This window comes from Typha latifolia, chromosome 7 (assembly GCF_019914945.1).
Source record: "Typha latifolia isolate L0001 chromosome 7, TyphaL0001v2, whole genome shotgun sequence".
Lineage (NCBI taxonomy): Eukaryota > Viridiplantae > Streptophyta > Magnoliopsida > Poales > Typhaceae > Typha > Typha latifolia.
The window spans coordinates 11,390,380-11,409,524 of record NC_133092.1 but is presented as its reverse complement, the minus strand read 5'-3'; the positions used below and the strand labels follow the sequence as shown (position 1 = coordinate 11,409,524).

The 19,145-nt window shown below is 34.5% G+C and overlaps 1 protein-coding gene across 1 annotated transcript in view; it reads right to left on the bottom strand.

Moving 5' to 3' along the window:
• Window positions 1-19,145, bottom strand: part of LOC140792154 (mannosyl-oligosaccharide glucosidase GCS1) — a 52,907-nt gene that overhangs the window by 19,785 nt on the left and 13,977 nt on the right. Inside the window, exons 8-13 of the mRNA XM_073142993.1 lie at window positions 18,975-19,060; window positions 10,083-10,190; window positions 8,433-8,554; window positions 8,129-8,236; window positions 7,943-8,016; window positions 2,709-2,834 (exon numbers count right to left, since the gene is read on the bottom strand). Coding sequence (XP_072999094.1) covers window positions 2,709-2,834; window positions 7,943-8,016; window positions 8,129-8,236; window positions 8,433-8,554; window positions 10,083-10,190; window positions 18,975-19,060 — 624 coding nt within the window. The remainder of the gene's footprint in view (window positions 1-2,708; window positions 2,835-7,942; window positions 8,017-8,128; window positions 8,237-8,432; window positions 8,555-10,082; window positions 10,191-18,974; window positions 19,061-19,145) is intronic.

Sequence of the window (19,145 nt, the reverse complement as noted above, 5' to 3'; positions counted from 1 at the left end):
GGAGCTGTTGAACGAGCTTGCAGGGGCGACTATATTCAGCAAGCTTGACTTAAGAGCCAGGTATCATCAAATTAGAATTTATCCAGCGGATGTGCACAAAACTGCATTTCGGGCTTCGGACAGGCATTACGAGTTCTAGGTGATGTCTTTTGGTCTCACCAATGCTCCAACTACTTTTTAAAACCTTATGAATGATATATTTCGGCCTCTATTGCGAAGGTATGTCTTGGTATTTTTTGACAATTTTTTAGTGTATAGCAGGACTGAATTGGAGCATTGGCGGCATTTGGAGGATGTGCTGAATTTATTGAAGCAAAACCAATTGAAGATCAATAAGTCCAAGTGCCTATGGGGAGTACTACAAGTGGAGTATTTAGGCCACATTATCTCAGCGGAAGATGTAACAACGGATCCTCAAAAGGTGGCATGCATGACCACTTGTTCTATTCCTACTACCACCACCGGATTAAGAGGATTTTTGGGGCTGACCGGATATTATCGCCGCTTCATCGCCGGGTATGGCAAGATCGCTGCTCCTCTCACTTCTTTGTTGAAGGACTCTTTTAGATGGACGGATGAAACCACTACAACCTTTGAAAAATTGAAAATAGCATTGACGACGACGCCCATTTTAGCGCTACCAGACTTCATCAAAGAGTTCATTGTGGAATGTGATACATTGGAAGTGGCATAAGAGATGTACTAATGCAAGGAGGACGTCCCATAGCCTTTCTTAATAAGATTTTATCACAAAAAATCTCAGCAATTATCGACTTATGAGAGAGAGATGTTAGCAATTCTGCAAGCGGTGATAAAGTGGAGGTCTTATTTGATTGATAGACGATTCATTATACGAACCGATCAACTGAGCCTTTCATACTTTATTGGACAGCGCATACACACTCCGACACAGCACAGATGGGTCACAAAATTGCTGGGGTATGATTATGAAATCCAATACAATAAGGGAACGAAAAATAGAGCGGCAGATGCACTATCGCACCAACCTGATACCGCCAAGCTTGCAGCCTATTCTTCTCCTACCTTTTCTTTCCTTGACGAGCTAAGGTATGCATGTACATCTGACCCAGATGTTTTGAGATTGTTACAGGAGGTGATTGATGATCTGGAGCGCCATCTAGAGTTGGAGAACCGAGGCAATTTGTTGTTGGACCGCGGATGCATTCGGGTACCCGCAAATAATGGATTGCGGCAGAAATTGTTGAAACACTTCCACCAAAATCCAGAGGCTAGTCATGAGGGCTTCTTGAGAACTTATAGGAAGATATCTCAGAGTGGCACGTGGCCAGGATTGAGGCGGGATGTGAGGAGTTTTATTCGTGCTTGCGAAGTCTGTTAAAAGGCTAAAGCAACCACATTGAAACTGACCGGATTACTACAACCTTTATCTATACAGGACCGTATTTAGGAAGACATTTTTATGGATTTCATAGAGGGTCTTCCGTTGGTACGTGGTTATTTCGTTATCTTTGTGGTGGTTGACAGATTGAGCAAGTATACACACTTTTCAACATTGTCACATCCAATTTTAGCCAAATCAGTGGCTGAAATTTTTGTTAGAGATGTTGCTCGGTTACATGGCATGCCACGCAAGATTGTTTCGGATTGATTGTGTATTTATGAGCGACTTTTGTTAGAGAGATGCCGAGACGATGGTTGGAGTTTTTACCGTGGACGGAGTGATCTTACAACACCGCCTACCATAGCAGCATTGGCATGACTCCATTTGAGATGGTGTATGAACGCACGGCTCCGACATTACGCGCTTATAACCCAGTGGCATCTGCAAATCGGACGAAGGTGGACTTAGCTTTGATGGATAGAGACGCCACATTGAAGAGGTTGCATGCCCATCTTAAACTTGCTCAAAATCGCATGAAGCAAGTTTATGATCGCAGTCATAGGGAGCAGGAGTTCGACATTGGCAGTTGGGTGTTTGTGAGGGTGCAACCGTATCGACAGGTGACCTTGTATCTGATGCGAAACCAGAAATAAGTACATTGCTACTTCGGTCTGTTTCGGGTGTTAGAACGTATTGATCCGATTGCATATCATTTGGAGCTGCCGGAGGGGTCGAGAGTGCATCCTGTCTTCCATTTTTCAATAGCTCTAGGCATGCTTAAACTATGTTACAGAACCTACATTAATATATAATTAAGTCCAAACATGAACTGCCATTAGATTATTGAAGTCTTCCAAGATGTTTATGTGAATGACAAATGCATCAATGTGGTATAATATAACATGATTCGATAACTCTATGCTTCCTTGAAACTTTGGAATGTCACAAAAATGAGAAACAAAAAACATGTACTTCCTTTCTTCTAGAGTATAAAATCATTACTGTTTTCAAGCACAGAAGCATTTTACTTCATCTTCTGTTATTTTTAAGACTAATAAAGTTTCTTCTTTCTATAAAATATTGTTAAGAACATTGAAACATGTGTAGTAATTTGCACAACTAAAATTTTTGCATAAGGAAATAGAAAAAACAGAAGCTATATTTAGGACAGCAAAAAGAGGTTCAACTTCATATAAGCTCATGCAAAAATAATAAGCTTAAATGTTTATTAAAGTTCATCAGAGGAATTTGAAAGATAACACTGATAATGAAAGCAATGTATTATCAGCATAGATGTTGGATATAATTGAGAAAGTCCATATCCTACCTCATGAAATCAACTCACCAGATTGAGTGCTGTTGAACCATTGAAACCATGCATTCAAGCGGATGTAAGCTCTTTCAAGGAACATAGAGATCTTTTTGGTTTCTTCAATAGAAAACTTGCTCTCTTTTATGCCGCTAGCTAAATCTGAGTGAAGAAAATACTTGACATCAAATTGGAATACTTAACTTTTTATCTCAAATGCATGCACATTATAGGCAACCCACAGAAGAGAAAAAATTGAAAATGAGTATTAAACTGATATATCTAGAAATTGCAAGAGTTAAGTCACAGATCAGAGAGTAAATGAGCCTTTATTATGAACAAAATAGCTGTTGGAAAAGAAAACTATCTTGCAGTACTTCACTATAGAATATTCTTTGTAAACTCTGCAACAATTAGGGAACAAAGAAAGCATCATAGAATAGGAATCTCCCAAATATTAATCATTTGGAATTAGGTAGTAAACAACAAGTAGGAATTCTCGGGAATTAGGAAGTACCCTCACAACTAGAAAACCTACTAGAAGTAAGAAACTAAGAAAGTACTTTCACAAATAGGAAACCTACTGGTACTAGGATAGCTTTGTACTTTATCACCGTTTAATACTAGCAAAGTTTTAAAACTCGGTATCGGGATCGAGATCGGTCATACGGAAAAACAATATCTATCAGCCGTATCGACTGTATCGGTCGCTCGTATCGGATTAGGCTATTTTTAAATTAAATAATAAATTCTAAATATTTTTTAAAAATACAAAAGAAATTCTAAAAATTTAGAAAAATGACAAGAAAATAAGAAAATAAAATTACTCACATATGAAGCCTAAAAGTTATAAAATATTAACTTAAAAAAAAATAAAACCTTGTCTCCCTTCCTCCCCCTCTCTCTTATTGCCACAAGCTAAATTTTATTTTATTTTTATGGTTTTAATTTTTTTTCTTACTTCTCTTACTGTCGTATCCCACAATTTTTTTCCTCTATTTCTTCTCTCCCTTCTCTTCCACTCTCTCTCTCTTTCTCCTCTTCTTCCCTCCCCCTCTTAGTGTCACAACCCACCTCTCACACTCTTTTTTCCTCAATTTCTTCTATCTCTCTCTCCTTTCTCTTCCACTCTCTCGCTTTCTCCTTCTCTTCTTCCCTTTCCCTCTTACTGCCGCAGCCCTCTCTCTCTCTCTCTCTCTCTCTCTCTCTCTCTCTCTCATATCGAGCGGGATTGGCCGATACGGCCGATCCTGACCCGATACGGATCGGTATCAGTCGATGCTTGACCGAAACCAGTCAATTTTGGCTTGGCTGATCCCGATTCGTTTCGGCCGATCCGGCTCAGGATCAGCCGAAACTGGGTTCCATGAATACTAGAATCATAAGGCCTTATTAGTAATTCATTATTAAGGATCCTTCTTTTTTCTCATTTCTTCTATATCTAAACCAATGATGCTCGTGTTGAAGGCACATGTTGTGCCTAGCATGGGGCATGGGGCATGCCGCCCTGTGTGCCACTAACATGTATTTAACATATTTTTAATAAAAAATTTAGGATATTTAAAGATATTTTTAGGTCTTTCGCATATCAATCTTTGGTTTTTGGTTTGAATATATATATTAAAATCTACATTACAGTCTTTTATCTTTAGATTATTTTTGTAAATGCCCTATTTTATTAAATATATAGCAAAAGTCAAATATAAATATAATTTAATACATAATATGATTAAATACATTCATTAAAACTAATATTAATGATTGAACACTCCATAATATATTGAATACCTTATAATATAATTGAACACATGCGTTCAACATATAATATTAATTGATAATAGTTTAATAATTAAAACTAATATCTAGTTGAACAGAATAACGGGGAATGTTGCGTTAAATATTTTTTGCAATCTTCCATCATATTGATGATAATGACTTTATTTGTCAACACAAGAATAACACTATAGTTGATTGATGATAATTAATGAAAATAGAAAAATTAACAAAAAAATGGGCTCCATATAGATTGGCCGGCACACACTCATACCAGACCAGCACGACTCGGCCATTGTTGATCCAAACTACTATGAGTAATAAGATTCAAGGATGTCCATGCCAATAATGGCACGGCACCTGGCACAGGGTGTGTTAGTGGCACACTCCTATGCCAGTCCGGCACGGGTGCGTGCCAGCCCATGCCTCGAATTTTTTAATTTTTTCTTATTTCCATCAATCATTATCAAACAACTTTAGTATTTCTTGTGTCGGCAAATAAAGTCATCATCATCAATATGATTGAAGATTATCAACCGTATTTAACGCAACATTCTTAAGTTATTCTTGTACCGACAAATAAAGTTTTTGATCCTCCTCGTCATTCTACGTTCAACTAGATATTAGTTTTAATTATTAAATTATTATCAATGAATATTATGTATTCAATTATATTATGGCATGGATCCCAAAATTGGCCAATCCCGAGTCAAATTGGCTGATCCGAATCGGGATCAACATAAATAATTTCGATCCGAACCTGAAACTAGTTATGGTGTGGAATAGGGATATGGTCGATACGTATCGTTTTTTCCAACGGCCGATTCCGATACCAAGTTTCGAAACATTGTATTATGGAGTGTTCAATCATTAATATAAGTATTAATGAATATATTCAATCATATTATGTGTTGAATAATATTTATATTTGATTATTGCTATATCTTTAATAAAATAGGTCATTTACAAAAATAATCCAAAGATAAAAGACTGTAATCTAAATTTTAGCATATAAATATTCAAACTAAAAACCAAAGGTTGACGTGCTGAAAACCTAAAACCATCTTTAAATATCCTTTTTTTTTATTAAAAATATGTTAAAAACCATAAAGACAGTTTTTTTTTCTTACTAATTTTGTGTTGTTCTCTAGGGAGTGAAGGAGGAATTGCCTACTGCAATAGCTCAGGATAATTAGAGAAATAGAAGCCAAGTTCATGTTCTATTTTATTTGTGTAACTAGAAAATATAATTTCCAAATGAACATCAATGTGAAAAAACTGAATATGGGAACTGAACTCTCTTGCTCCTTCTGGGTCCATCAATTGATATCTATCTTGCATAATGGTTTACAGGTCAAGTCTAAGTATCATAACTAAAAGAAAACCAATGCCTTGTTTGAGTCTAAACACGTAAAATATGGGAGAATATCAGAATATTTTTCCACAAAGCTGAATGATGGCCAGAAAATGAAATCCATGTATAAGAGATTAGCTGGTACAAATTAAAAGGCTTATGTATTGATTTGATGATGGTATGATACCTCCTGAATTAAGGAGTCCTCAGTTTAGTTTATTTAATTTATTTATTTTGCACGAAAATAGTTAGCGATGCTTTCTTCCTGTAAAGAAATTTAGAAGTTCAGAAATTTAGAGACTTAGAGCAATAGCTTTCACTAATTGTCTTTCATCAAAATTCTGTCTCTTATACTTGTTTAATTTTCTCTTCCTTGCTGCTTTATAGGTTCCTCACATTCTGTTACTCGATCAACACGCAACAGTTTCATGTGCTAGTCTCAAACTGCTTCTAATAAACAAAGTTCAAAAAATTCTAAACAATAACAAAAAAATCTCAAAAACATGAGAAAAACAAGGATAATATCAAAATATTAGGTACAAGCTGGATCAAGGCAAATATACCTTAGAATAAGAAACACACTTGAAAAGAATTATTATGAAGGTTGTTTCGGTTGAACGGTGATTTTGGAGACAGTTTAGGATCATTTGAGACCAAAACACAAAATATTCCAGCAAAACATCTCGATTTGGGCCAAAACTTCAAACCATGATATAAACAGTTTTTACTTTCTCTCTCAGGAAAAAAAAAGTATCCACCAGAACCAAGTATAACTATGTTTTCCTCAAACCTAGTCTAACACAGCCCAAATTCCTCAATAAGATACATTTTCGTCTACAATAAGAATTAAATAAAGAAGAAATCCTTTCTATTTCCTCAAACATGGTGAATGACAAAAGAAAACAGCTTTCAATATTGAAATTTGAAAACAATTTAACCAAAAAGGAATGGCCATGCCAACCGGCACTTACCGTGCCATTAGAACATCGGCACTAGGCACGGAATGTATCAGTAGCACAGCTCTGTGTCGAGGTGTGTCAAGCCGTGCCGATTGACACAAGTGCATGCCGAAGCGGCATGGACCTATGCCAACCTGTGCCAACCCATGCCGGCCAGTACGAGGTTTTTTATTTTTTTATTTGGCACTTTAAAAACTTATTTGGGATGTACAAATGATAGATTTATTATTTGTAAAGGCCATTCTACATAGATCTAGCACTTTGGTGCTATCTATAAAAATTATTCTTTAAAAATATAGGAATCAAAGGGAAATTTTGATTTCCCCCAATATTTCCTCTATATTTCAAAATTTTAAAATTAACATGTCAAATTCATTTAAACTAAGTCAAAATTGGTATATGAACATATCAAATTAACTCTATATGAGTTGATTTGAACCCAAATTTTATAATTTTTAGCTAAAATTTTAGTATGATTAGATTTCCCAAATTTTTTCCCAAATTTCAAAAAATCCAAAATTAATATATCAAATTCATTCAAATTTGGTCAAAATTGATATAAGAACATCTTGGATTAACTACGTTCAACGGTTTGGGTTTTAATTATTGATCTATTGCCAATTAATTAATGTTATATTATGTGTCGAATCATATCTCTACTTGACTATTGCTATATCTCTAATAAAATAGATTATTTACAACATTATATACGGATAAAAGACTCTAATGTAGGTTTTAATATGTATATTCAAAGCAAAAATATATATAAAAACCCTAAAAAATATATTAGAGGCATGTCAACTATATTTCAGCACAGCACATGCCTTTGGCATGGCCATAGGTGGCTCAAGCATAGTTGGAGTCCGCAAGAGATCAATTATAAGAATTTCACAAGACCATAACTTGTATAGGTAAGGGGGCTACAGACTTCAGGGGATAATAGTTATATGGAATCCTATCCATTTAGCATAAGTGGAAGATTTGCCAGAAAAGTTTTTAAACCACTCAAAATATGCACAAAAGGAACAGGAAAACCCACAACAGATGACAGTTAGGCTTTAAACTTGAGGAAAGCACATCCCATTACAAAGGCTTGACCTACAGCACCACTTCACACTTATCGCCTCAGAAGTCTCACCCAGTTCGGAGATAAAAACAAAGAGAAGTAAATAAGGATATGTTACCTCGTAGAGCAAGAAATAAAGTTGGTGGATTTCCATTAGAAGTATACTGGAGAACAAATTCTTCAGGGACTTTACTACAAAATGCATAAACATAAACCATATAAGAGATAAATATGACATATTACAGCTATCTGTTTTCACATTGATTCAGCAACAAAGTTTTGCTCAATGTAGAAAATAAATCACCTTAAAGCTTCAGCTCCAAGTATTTGTTCACGAGGAATCCATCCATCTACATTAATCAGATCCAACCAATGACCAACAATATCCATGCATATATCAACATCCCAGCGCCTAAACATCAACATGAATATGCTCAACATAAATGAATTTAGGATGGACACAAGAAGTTCAAAACATCTGTCAAGAAAGAAGCAAGTGAAAGAGCACACAATAAATAAAACATAACTGGCACTAGCCCACTTTCTCTCTGAAAAAACAATGATAATAGTAACAATTATAAAGTGAAACAGCACACTAGAAATCTAACCCAATGACCAACTGATGAAATCCCTCATCCCACAAAAATCCTCTTGGAAAGAACGATCTGCTTGGAACAGCTGTAAAAAGTGCAGCCGGCCAATAAGAAATGGATTTATCACCATTCTTTAGCTGCAAGAGAAATTCCTCAGGCATAATCTTTTTAAATATGCATGTGTATTGACATAAGAATAACATCCATAAGAACCAACCAGTAAAAGTTCACTTAATATGGAACGAACAAACAATTAGCAATGAAATCTACCAATATAAGATGATGTCAAAACATAGTATTAATTAATTACCTCATGAAATAAAAAGTTATATATAACGTAGATGAATCGTTCTAATTTCAATTTATAATAAGTGTGTTAGTTACATTCAAAGAAAAGCCGTTGCCATGCCATATTTAATCTGCATGTGCCTGCTGAATCAGTTTGCCGTTTTTCAATTTTCCTATCTAAAAAATATGACAATTGATATTCTAATTTTCTTTACAGATGACCCATTTCAAGGCTGAACATATAAGAGTGACATTTATCACATAATAAATAATATATTGAAACAACTTTAAGTAAATTTTTTTATGAATCCAACATAATCTCCAGCAAGTGACACTTTTGACAACAACTATTAAACTGGAAACCTTTGGAATGACAAATTCAAACTTAATTTTCAATAGATATCCTTTCCTGCTTCCCTGGTAGGAGAAATAGGTAAGAGTGTTATATCCTACCAAAGCATTCTTGTTTGAAACTTTTTGGTCTCAAACGCCTCTAATTCTTCCAATGTACCATTTTCAAGCTAGGACCCTCTTCCAACTCTCCTCACTTCTTATTTCTCAAATAGATTAAAGAAAATAATTGAATTTCATGTAATTGCAACAAAAGACAAGGTTTATTATAAAAATTTTGGACGTTAAAAATTATTTAAAATACAGATATAGTTTAAAAGAATTGCATTTAATTATCTTGAAGATGAACACTGAAGACTCGGAAACCCTGAAATAAATCAAACACAAAGACCCTTCAACAACAAGGTATTGTACATGAGTCAATGTTGTCATCTTGCCGCTGAACATCTGAAGTGGATCATAGTCAAATTAAACTAAGAAAGTTTCTATTATTAGACATTTAAATGAAATTCATTGCATCACTTAGACAACTCTATGACTGCTCCACAACACACGTTAATAAATTTGTTATTTCAGTCATTATCAATATATCCATATATTGTTTTTAAAGTCTAATTCAAATAATCCTTAGGCTTTCCAAGTCACTCTCAATCAATATATGGTTTAAACTTAAATGACAATCCACAAGAAAAGTAAGATGCTTTCTTCAGAGTAACCAACAACTCCACCTATTGTTAATTCTTTTGAAATGAACTACAAATACACAACTCAAGTTCCCAACGAATAGTCTTTGATGAATGGTGTAAGCATTGTTTAGATTTAACACTCATGTCCATATAAATAAAACAAGTTTATGGCCCTGATCCAAGTAACACATATCAGAAGACTAAATCTATACTGCATACAAAAAATTGACATAGAAGACTGCAACATGTCCATAGAAAGCAGAAACATTTTAGCTCAGAATCTAGAACAAGAGGAGTAAGGAAATAGATTATAAAATGCAGCAGGGATCTATCAACTTACACTGAATCCTTTTGGCAATGCTACTTTGGACTGGCCATAGAAGTAGCCAATTCCTCCAAGAAGATTTCCTATAGCTGCCTTACCAACCAACATGTCTTCTGGATCTACCTGAATTGAAGCAACGATGTAAAGGCTATAGTCATGGAAGGAAACCAAATAAAGATTAAAAACCAATTGAAACTTCCTATTATTGTATTATTGTATACCAACCTAATATACAAATAGAGAAATATGTAGACAACACTATTCATTTAGCACAAAATATACACAAGCATGCAATAGAATCAGCTGAGAATTTGCTGTATTTGCAAATAGCTTACAAATCGGTGATTTCAATAAAAGTGGCATAACATAATAATATCAGAGCATATTCAACTGCTGATTCATGCTCTACCCGAATGAAGGACATTTGTTAGGTTGATTGACAGTCAGTGTGAATTTCACGAAGATGGATGAATATTTAACTACTTTTGCAAGTGATAGCATGCAGCGGTTTTAAAGTTATATAAAGAAATTATATAAGGATAGAGCCTGACAGGAAAACAGAAGTTGATGATAACCTTAGGCTAATTATATTAGATAATTGAGTTTAAAGGTGAAGTTGTAAAAGATTTTAGGGAAATTTATCAAAAACGCCCTACATTTTGCATTTAATATCATTCACACTCTATAGATATTTATCATTCGACCCCGACATTTTTTAATGCCTCAAAGACATGTTGACTTAACTTTAACCTAATAACAACTAACAAAATATAGAATATTCTATTACTTTTGAAAATTAAAAAAAAATACCTAAAGCATCCCTCGTTTGACATTAAATTTTGGTTCAACTTCTATTTTATCTTCATCTTAAAAAGACTTACTTAAGTATATTAAGGTCATTTTATATCTATAGTTAATCTAAGTCATGTATTTGTCTATTAAAAAAACTAGTGGCATGGCGTTTTTGAGGCACTTAAAACAAAATGCAAGGGTCAAATGATGAAATATCAATATGGTAAGGTGTAAATGATAATAAAGGTAAAACATAAGGTGTTTTGATAAATTTCTCAAGATTTTATCAAGAAAATTATGGAAGAAATCAGTACTTAGAAGAAGGTGGTTCTGACACAATGGATCAAGATAACTAATCATATTAGAACAACAAAATTGATGCTTGATGAATCTACAAGTGGAAATAGATTTATCTAACCGTTGATGGTAGAATAGCAAAGTCCAATAAGTATGGACTTGTACAATATAAACTAGTTAAAGCTAGGGAAAGAATAAGGACTTGACATATAAAATGCATAAGCGATCAGAGAACAAGGATTGTCGTGCTGATATCCTATCGGCACAGCATATGTTGATTGGCACACCTCATTCCGCCATTGGCATACTAGCATTCTTATAATATGTTTTTTAGAGTTTGTACATATATATCTATATATTAGGTTCTAACATATGCATTAATGCCTAAATTACAGTTTTTTATCCCTAAATAATATTGCAAATGACCTATTTTGTTAAAGATATAGCAATAATAAAGTAGAAATATAATTTTATCTCAAAATTTAAAATTTGGGTTCAAAATCAACTCATATAGAGTTAATCTAGTATATTCCTATACTAATTTTGTCCCAATTTAAATGAATTTGATATATTAATTTTGATTTTTTTCAAATTTTGGAAACTTTGAACTTCCCGTTTAAAATATTTTTCATAGATCTATTACTCAAATGCTAAATCCATGTAGAATGACTCTTACAAATGATAGATCTAATTAAGTTAGCAAAGCTTTTGATAGGATGCATTAAGAATTATTCTGGTGGGTCTTAGAAAATAAAGTGACTAGAAAATTATAAATATTATCAAGAAAATACATGTGTGCGCACACAAACACATGAGAGAAAGGTAAGAGGAAATTTTATGTATAAGAGTAACAGATGATGGGAGAAAAAAGTAAAGAGGAAAGTTTGCCTCCAGATTTGGCATTAGATCCTTATTAACATTGGTTATAGAGAAATTAAAAGAGAATACAAAACATGAGGTTCCATGGTGTGTTATTTACTAACAATATCACTTTCATGGATGTCCAGAATAAAACAAATAATCGTTAAAGGTGAGAAGAGGCAAAGTTGGTTTGAGCACTTATGATTTGTAGGATCTACAATTCAGCAAGAAGGGAGATATTCAGACAAAAAAGAAACACATTGAAAAGAATTAGAGAAGGATGGCTAAAACTATGTATTGTATGATCATCATATACCCTAAAGTTAAAAGCAAAATTCTTAAACCAACCATATTTTGTAGACCATGCTGTCGGCAAGTACGACAGAGATACAGACTCCTGCTCCTAATAAGAGAAGAAGAACAAGTCTGTCTAGTCAAGTTAAGCATGTTGAGATGGAGTAGGATCATAGATTGCCATACCGGCGAAGCGCTGGCATGTGGCCCAGGGGGTGGCAATGGCACCCTCTTCTCGTCTCGTAGCATCAATCTGTGGTGGTGTAGGAGTTATTTTGAGGTGGAGGAGGACCGAAGGAAGCTATCTAGGGCGATGAAGGGACGTCGGAAATAGAATCCTGCATGGCTTAAGAGAGGAGTTGTGGCAGCTAGTGTTTGAGGAGCTCGAAGAAGATCTAATGAAGTGGATCATTTTTTTTAAGTAGGGCATTCAGATCTGTCTATATCAAATCTGTTAAGTTAGATCCAGACCTGTTTATACTTTATAGTGGATCTTTTACTTGCGTTAGATCCTAAGGAATATTTTAAAAGTATGCCTTTCTCTTCCCCCATAAGAAGAGTGCTGACAGCTAGGATTTCTCTTCTTGCCATGCCACTCTGATCATGGTTCGACAATGATGATCTCCCAATCTGATTAGTGTTCTCTCTCCCTCTCTTCCTTTTTCTCCCTTCATCTCTCTATATTCCTTTCTACCCATTGAGTTTTAGCAATTTCTTAGCATCAATACTATGTATTGGTACAGTGTATCAAGACGGAGTGTGCCACCGTACGTCTTGGTGCTGGCCAACGTCAGCACGTAGGGGTGGCAAAACTTGACCCGACCCGATAACCCGACACGATAACCCGACTGTTAATCGGGTTTGGGTTTAGATTAATCGGGTTCGGGTCATAAACGGGTCAACCCGCCTAACCCGATTATTAATTGGGTCGTGTTCGGGTTTATGCCTCTGACCCGCTTAACCCGTTTAACCCGTTTAACCCGTTTAAGTAAACGGGTCGGGCGGGTCGGGTCGACCCGCGAACCCGCGAACCCATCACACACATATATATTCTAAATTTCTAATTTTACCCAAATACCCTCCTACCCTAAAACTCAAGTCACCCAAATACTTTGGCCAAAGTCCCAACTCCTCAATCCCCACACCAGCCCGCCGTCGCCCCCTTCCCATCTACACCCAAGCTCCTTGCGTCGCGCCGCCGGACACCCGAGAGGAGACAAGGTTCGATCTCTTCTCCTCTCTGTTCCTCCTCTTCTTCTACTTGTTTTTTTTTCTTAGTTTTACATAAAGGCCCGGGCCGTTTCTAGAGCCCCGGAGGTGTTCTCTTCTTCCTATTAAATTTAGATGTGTCCTACTGGAAGAAGAACCCAAGTGAGTCCTCTATCTTCAATTTCTTGTTGCTTTTAAGGTCTTCCTGTAGTTTGACTACCAAGATAAGATTTTTTTTTTCCCTTTCTTTCTGAGTTGGGTTTTGAATCGAATGGGGCCATCGACTGAATCACTTCTCAATACGACTCCTTCCTCTTGATCTGGGAGTCAGAGATTGGATTCTGTATTGGCATACCAATGGTTTGGATTAGATGAGTCTAAATGGTATCTTGGCTGCTAATGCCCTCAATTCCCTTTCTTTCATTTTTCTTGACTGGTCTTTGTTCCTCTTGTTTTAATTCTTGTATAGTTTTCTAGCTGGTTGGTATGTTGGTGGTGGTTGTTCTTATGTGATGGTCAATTAAGAGGAAGTAGTTATTAGGATTGGTGGAATGAGTTCTACTTGGGTATTTTAGGAGAGAAAGGAGGAGCTAAACAGGAATATTGAAGAGATTTTCTTTCTCATGGAGTGGGATCCTAAGTTGTCTTCATGGGATTTGGAAGAACTGGGCCAAAACTCTGATGCCAAAATAGGCTCCATAATTGGGTTTGGGAGCCAGATTGGTGGCCAAGCTTGCTCAGTTGATCTAAACCTTGGTGGGTTGGAAAATTCTGCACCTCCAGATAGGTGGAAGAATCAGACCGTGTTGTGCCTGGTTGAGGGATGCAAGTCTGATCTTAGTAATTGCAGGGAATACCACAGGCGCCATAAGGTTTGTGAGATCCATTCTAAGACCCTTGTTTGGTAGGGCCCTCTAGCAACCCTTTATGTTTTCGAAATTAAAAGTATGTGAAATTTATCTAAAATACTATAGGAATGTTTGGTAGAAATATACTTGTTTTAAGAGAGACATATTTCTCTAGATATTGTATCTAGAAAAATAAATGACTTGTTTGATTAATTGTATTTCATAATGTTATATTTGTTAAACACATATTTTGTTAGCTATATTTCATAACAACATATTTAGTAAACAGGTGTTTAATTAGAAAAGAATAGAAGGGATGAGAGGAAAGGAAAAACGAGTTAAGAGTTGAGGATAGAAATAAGAAGAAATGAGATTGGGTTCTGAAATTATATTGCTTCGTTGCAGACGAAGTGAGAGTGGCATTGGAAGTGATAGTATAAGTCACTATTGCTGTCTATAGGCATTTTGAAATTATGCATTTTGTTATGTTTTTTTTTAATTTGAGAAAAGTCTATAGGCAAAGATTTTATTTATTCAATGTATTCTTTTCATATCACTATTACAATAGTCTCAATTTTCAGAGATACTGAGGAAGAAAGTCTTTTGTGATCAATACTCTGATAGAAGTTCATCTTACCTGATTTTAGTTCAATTTAATTTAGTTTCATAGCTTTGGTTCCATGTTATGATATTTTTTTTATTGCTTTCATTTTAGTTATGGGTGATGATAGTACTAAAGATGGAGAAAATATTTCTGAGGAGGTTCCTCCTCCCATAGTTGGTGGAGAGAATTCTAGTAATAAAAGAAAAAGAAAACAAACCTCCAATGTTTGGGAAGTGTTTATAGAGCTACCAAAAGGAGAAGATGGGTTAAAGAGAGCCACATGTAAATTGTGTGGTGTTATATACATATCAGATAGTAAGTATGGGACTGGAAATATGAAACGTCATATACTTGTATGCCCAAAGTTGAAAACTAAAGATATAGGCCAATTATTTCTTGCCAAATCAGAAGGATCAATGTCTTTACATGTTTCTAAGTTTGATCGGGAGAAATATCGTGAATTGATGACAATGACGGTTGTTAAGCATGAATTGCCTTTTCAATTTGTTGATTATGAAGGAGTTAGAATATTGCACGATTACTTATGTGATGAGGTCAAACATATTAGTAGAAATACAGCTAAAGCGAGATGTTTTGAAAATGTACGAAGGGAGAAGAATAAACTCAAAGATTGGTTACATTCTATTCTGGAAGAATCGGTTTAACATCGACTTGTGGACCTCCATAACCACCGATGGTTATCTATGTCTCACGGCACACTTTGTTGATGAAAATTGGGTATTGCAAAAAAAAAAATTATAAATTTTTGTGCAATGCCAACCCCACACACTGGAATAGCTTTGTCTGATAAGATTTATACATTGTTGACTGAATGGGGTATAGAGAAAAAGTTATTTTCCATAACATTGGATAATGCATCTGCAAATGATTTGTTTGTTGAGTTGTTGAGGAGCCAACTTATGTTGAATGATGCATTATTATGTGATGGTGATTTCTTTCATGTTCGTTGTTGTGCTCATATTCTTAACTTAATAGTGCAAGAAGGTCTGAAAGAAATAGATGATTCCGTATTCAAAATCAGAGAAAGTATCAAATATGTTAAGGGTCACAAGTCGAAAACGAGAGATTTGTTGAGTGTGTTAAACAAGTTTCTTTAAATAGCGATAAAGGATTAAGACAAGATGTTCCTACAAGATGAAATTCGACTTACTTAATGCTTGACAAAGCTATTATATACCGCCGTGCATTTCTTCATTTACAATTGAGTGATTCAAATTACAAGTATTGTCCATCACAAGAAGAATGGGGTAAAGCTGAAAAGATTTGCAAGTTTTTGAAGTTGTTTTATGATGTTACATCTCTATTTTCTGGATCTATATACCCTACAGCAAATTTGTATTTTTCTAAGGTGGTTTTGATCCAATTGAATATAATGGAAGGCATGCGAAGCTCAGATAATTTTATCAGTCATATAGCCACACAAATGAATATGAAGTTTGAAAAATATTGGAAACAATACAGTATTATTTTGGCAATAGCTATCATTCTAGATCCACGATTCAAAATACATTTTGTGGAATTCTCATACAACAAACTCTATGGCTCTTCTTATGAGATGATAAAGATCCGCGAGAAGTTGTTTGCACTTTTTGATTACTATGTTCGAATACTTCTAAAGTTTCCAATGTGACATCTTGACTACTTTATGTAAAGTTTCAAATGATACCGAAGATAACAACTCTATGATGAAGGTAATTTAATACCATTCATATGTTCTTATCATTATATTTTTTTAATATTTTTATATATTCAGAATAATAATTCTTTTTTTTTTATGTAGGAGTTTGATTCATTTGAGAGTTTTGAGTTTGTGAGCAAATCACAAAAGTCACAATTGGAATTGTATCTTGAAGAGCCTCGAATTGATCGAAGTTCTAAATTGGATATTCTTAATTATTGGAAATCCAATCAATTTCGATATCCAGATCTTTCTCTCATGGCATGCGATATATTAAGTATTCCTATCTCCACGCTTGCTTCGAATCTGCTTTTAGTGTTGGTGGTAGAGTACTTGATCAATATAGAAGTGCTTTAAAGCCTGAAACCTGTAGAAGCTTTAATTTGTACTCGAGATTGGTTGTTTCATACTAGAGGTAAGTATATTATTGTTTTCTTATATAGATATTCAAAAGTTTAGTCTACTAATTATTTTATCATATTATGATAGACAATTTGGTAGCATTGGAGGAGCTAACGGAAGATATTACAAATTTGGACTTAATAGCTAATGCAAGTGAAGTTGTAGAATCCGGTGAATGCTCAAATGCATAAATCTAAATCTGTGAATGCTCATTAACTAATGTAAGTGAAGTTTTTATATATATCTTATATTTTAGATGTTTACTTTTTGTTTTTTTTGGCAGGGTCGTGATATTTGGAGATGGAGAGCTTAATGATAATGTTTACATATTTCAAACTATTTGTAATTTGTAATGGATTGTAAACTCTACATTTTGTTCTAATTATCATGGGATTGTATGGACTTTGTTGGAACTTTATTTTAAACTATATTGTATGGACTTTTGTTATGTTAAATTATTAGGATTATAATTTTGATATTGTATAAGTTTTAAGTTGGAAATGTATTATTTGTTTGTATGAATGTATGATACATTTTTTGAGAGTTGGAAATTTGTTCTAAACTCTATTGAATGGGTTTTGTTATGATGAATTATTAGGATTGTAATTTTGATGTTGTATAAGTTTTGAGTTGGAAATGTATTATTTTGTTTGTATGAATGTATGATACACTTTTTGAAAATTGAAATTTGTTCTAAACTCAATTGGATGGGTTTTATTATGATGAATTATTAGGATTGTAATTTTGATATTATATGAATTTTGAGTTAAAAATAGGTTGGGTTTTATTATGATGAATTATTAGGATTGTAATTTTGATATTATATGAATTTTGAGTTAAAAATAGGTTATTTTATTTGTGTAATACACTATTTATATATAATAAATTAGTAAATATTAAATTTTATATAGAATTTATATTAAACGGGTTAGACGGGTTGTGTTAACGTGTCGGGTTAACAACGACCCGTTTAAGTATACGAGTTAGACGGGTCGTGTTAACGTGTCGGGTTAACACGACCCGTTTAAGTATACGGGTTAGACGGGTCGTGTTAACGTGTCGGGTTAACACGACCCGTTTATTAAACGGGTTAGGCGGGTCGTGTCGTGTTACCCGTTTATTAATCGGGTCGTGTTCGTGTTTACTAAATGCAACCCGTTTATTAATCGGATCGTGTTCGTGTCAAGGTAATGTTGACCCGACCCGAATCTGACCCGACCCGAACCCGCTTAACCCGACCCGATTGCCACCCCTATCAGCACGGCATGTATCAACGGCAAGGGAATCCTTGTCAAGGATTACTAGAAGAGATAGAGAAATTATTGCAGCTGAGATTAATTAGAGTAGCATCATAAAGGATAAGCTGCATGTCATTGATTAAAATGGTCGTACATATCCGCCGAGTGATCTCCTATGTCAGTTTGGTGCGCTACTCCTTGCAGGATGCCTACTTTAATAAAATAACTCTTTAACTTTATAGAGACACTTGTAAAGCTAAATGGATAAAAGAACCCATAAAGCCAACCCAAAAGTACTTTGATTAAGGGCCTTCTTGCTATTGCATTGTAATACAACAAATCAATATATATTTGGATTTAAATAGAGTTTTATAAAAAAAATTGTACAGGTATTCACCACCTATGCATTTTGCCTAAACCTTTAAGGGGATTGTTGGCTACGGCCACTTATGTGATTTCATGATTTGTATCTTACATGTATATAATTATATATAAACATAGATAATGAGTTAATGTCATGTTCTTCAATCAATCCAGTTTTTTTATGATAAAAAAAACATAATTCAAAAGTAACAGAGAAAATCAACTCAATATGCATATATCAACATATTTAATTCAAGAATATGGAGCACAAAAGTAATACACTATGTAGACAAAATTTACCTTATTGTCCTTCATACTAAAACATTTGGTGTACTTGTCCTCAAAGTTCCTTTGCTTCTCATCCAAACGTCTAGTCAACATAACATCTGAGATATATATAATATATATATAAGATATTTCGGACTTGGAATACACCAGAACTCAATAGAAAAGCATATATGCTGGGGTGTC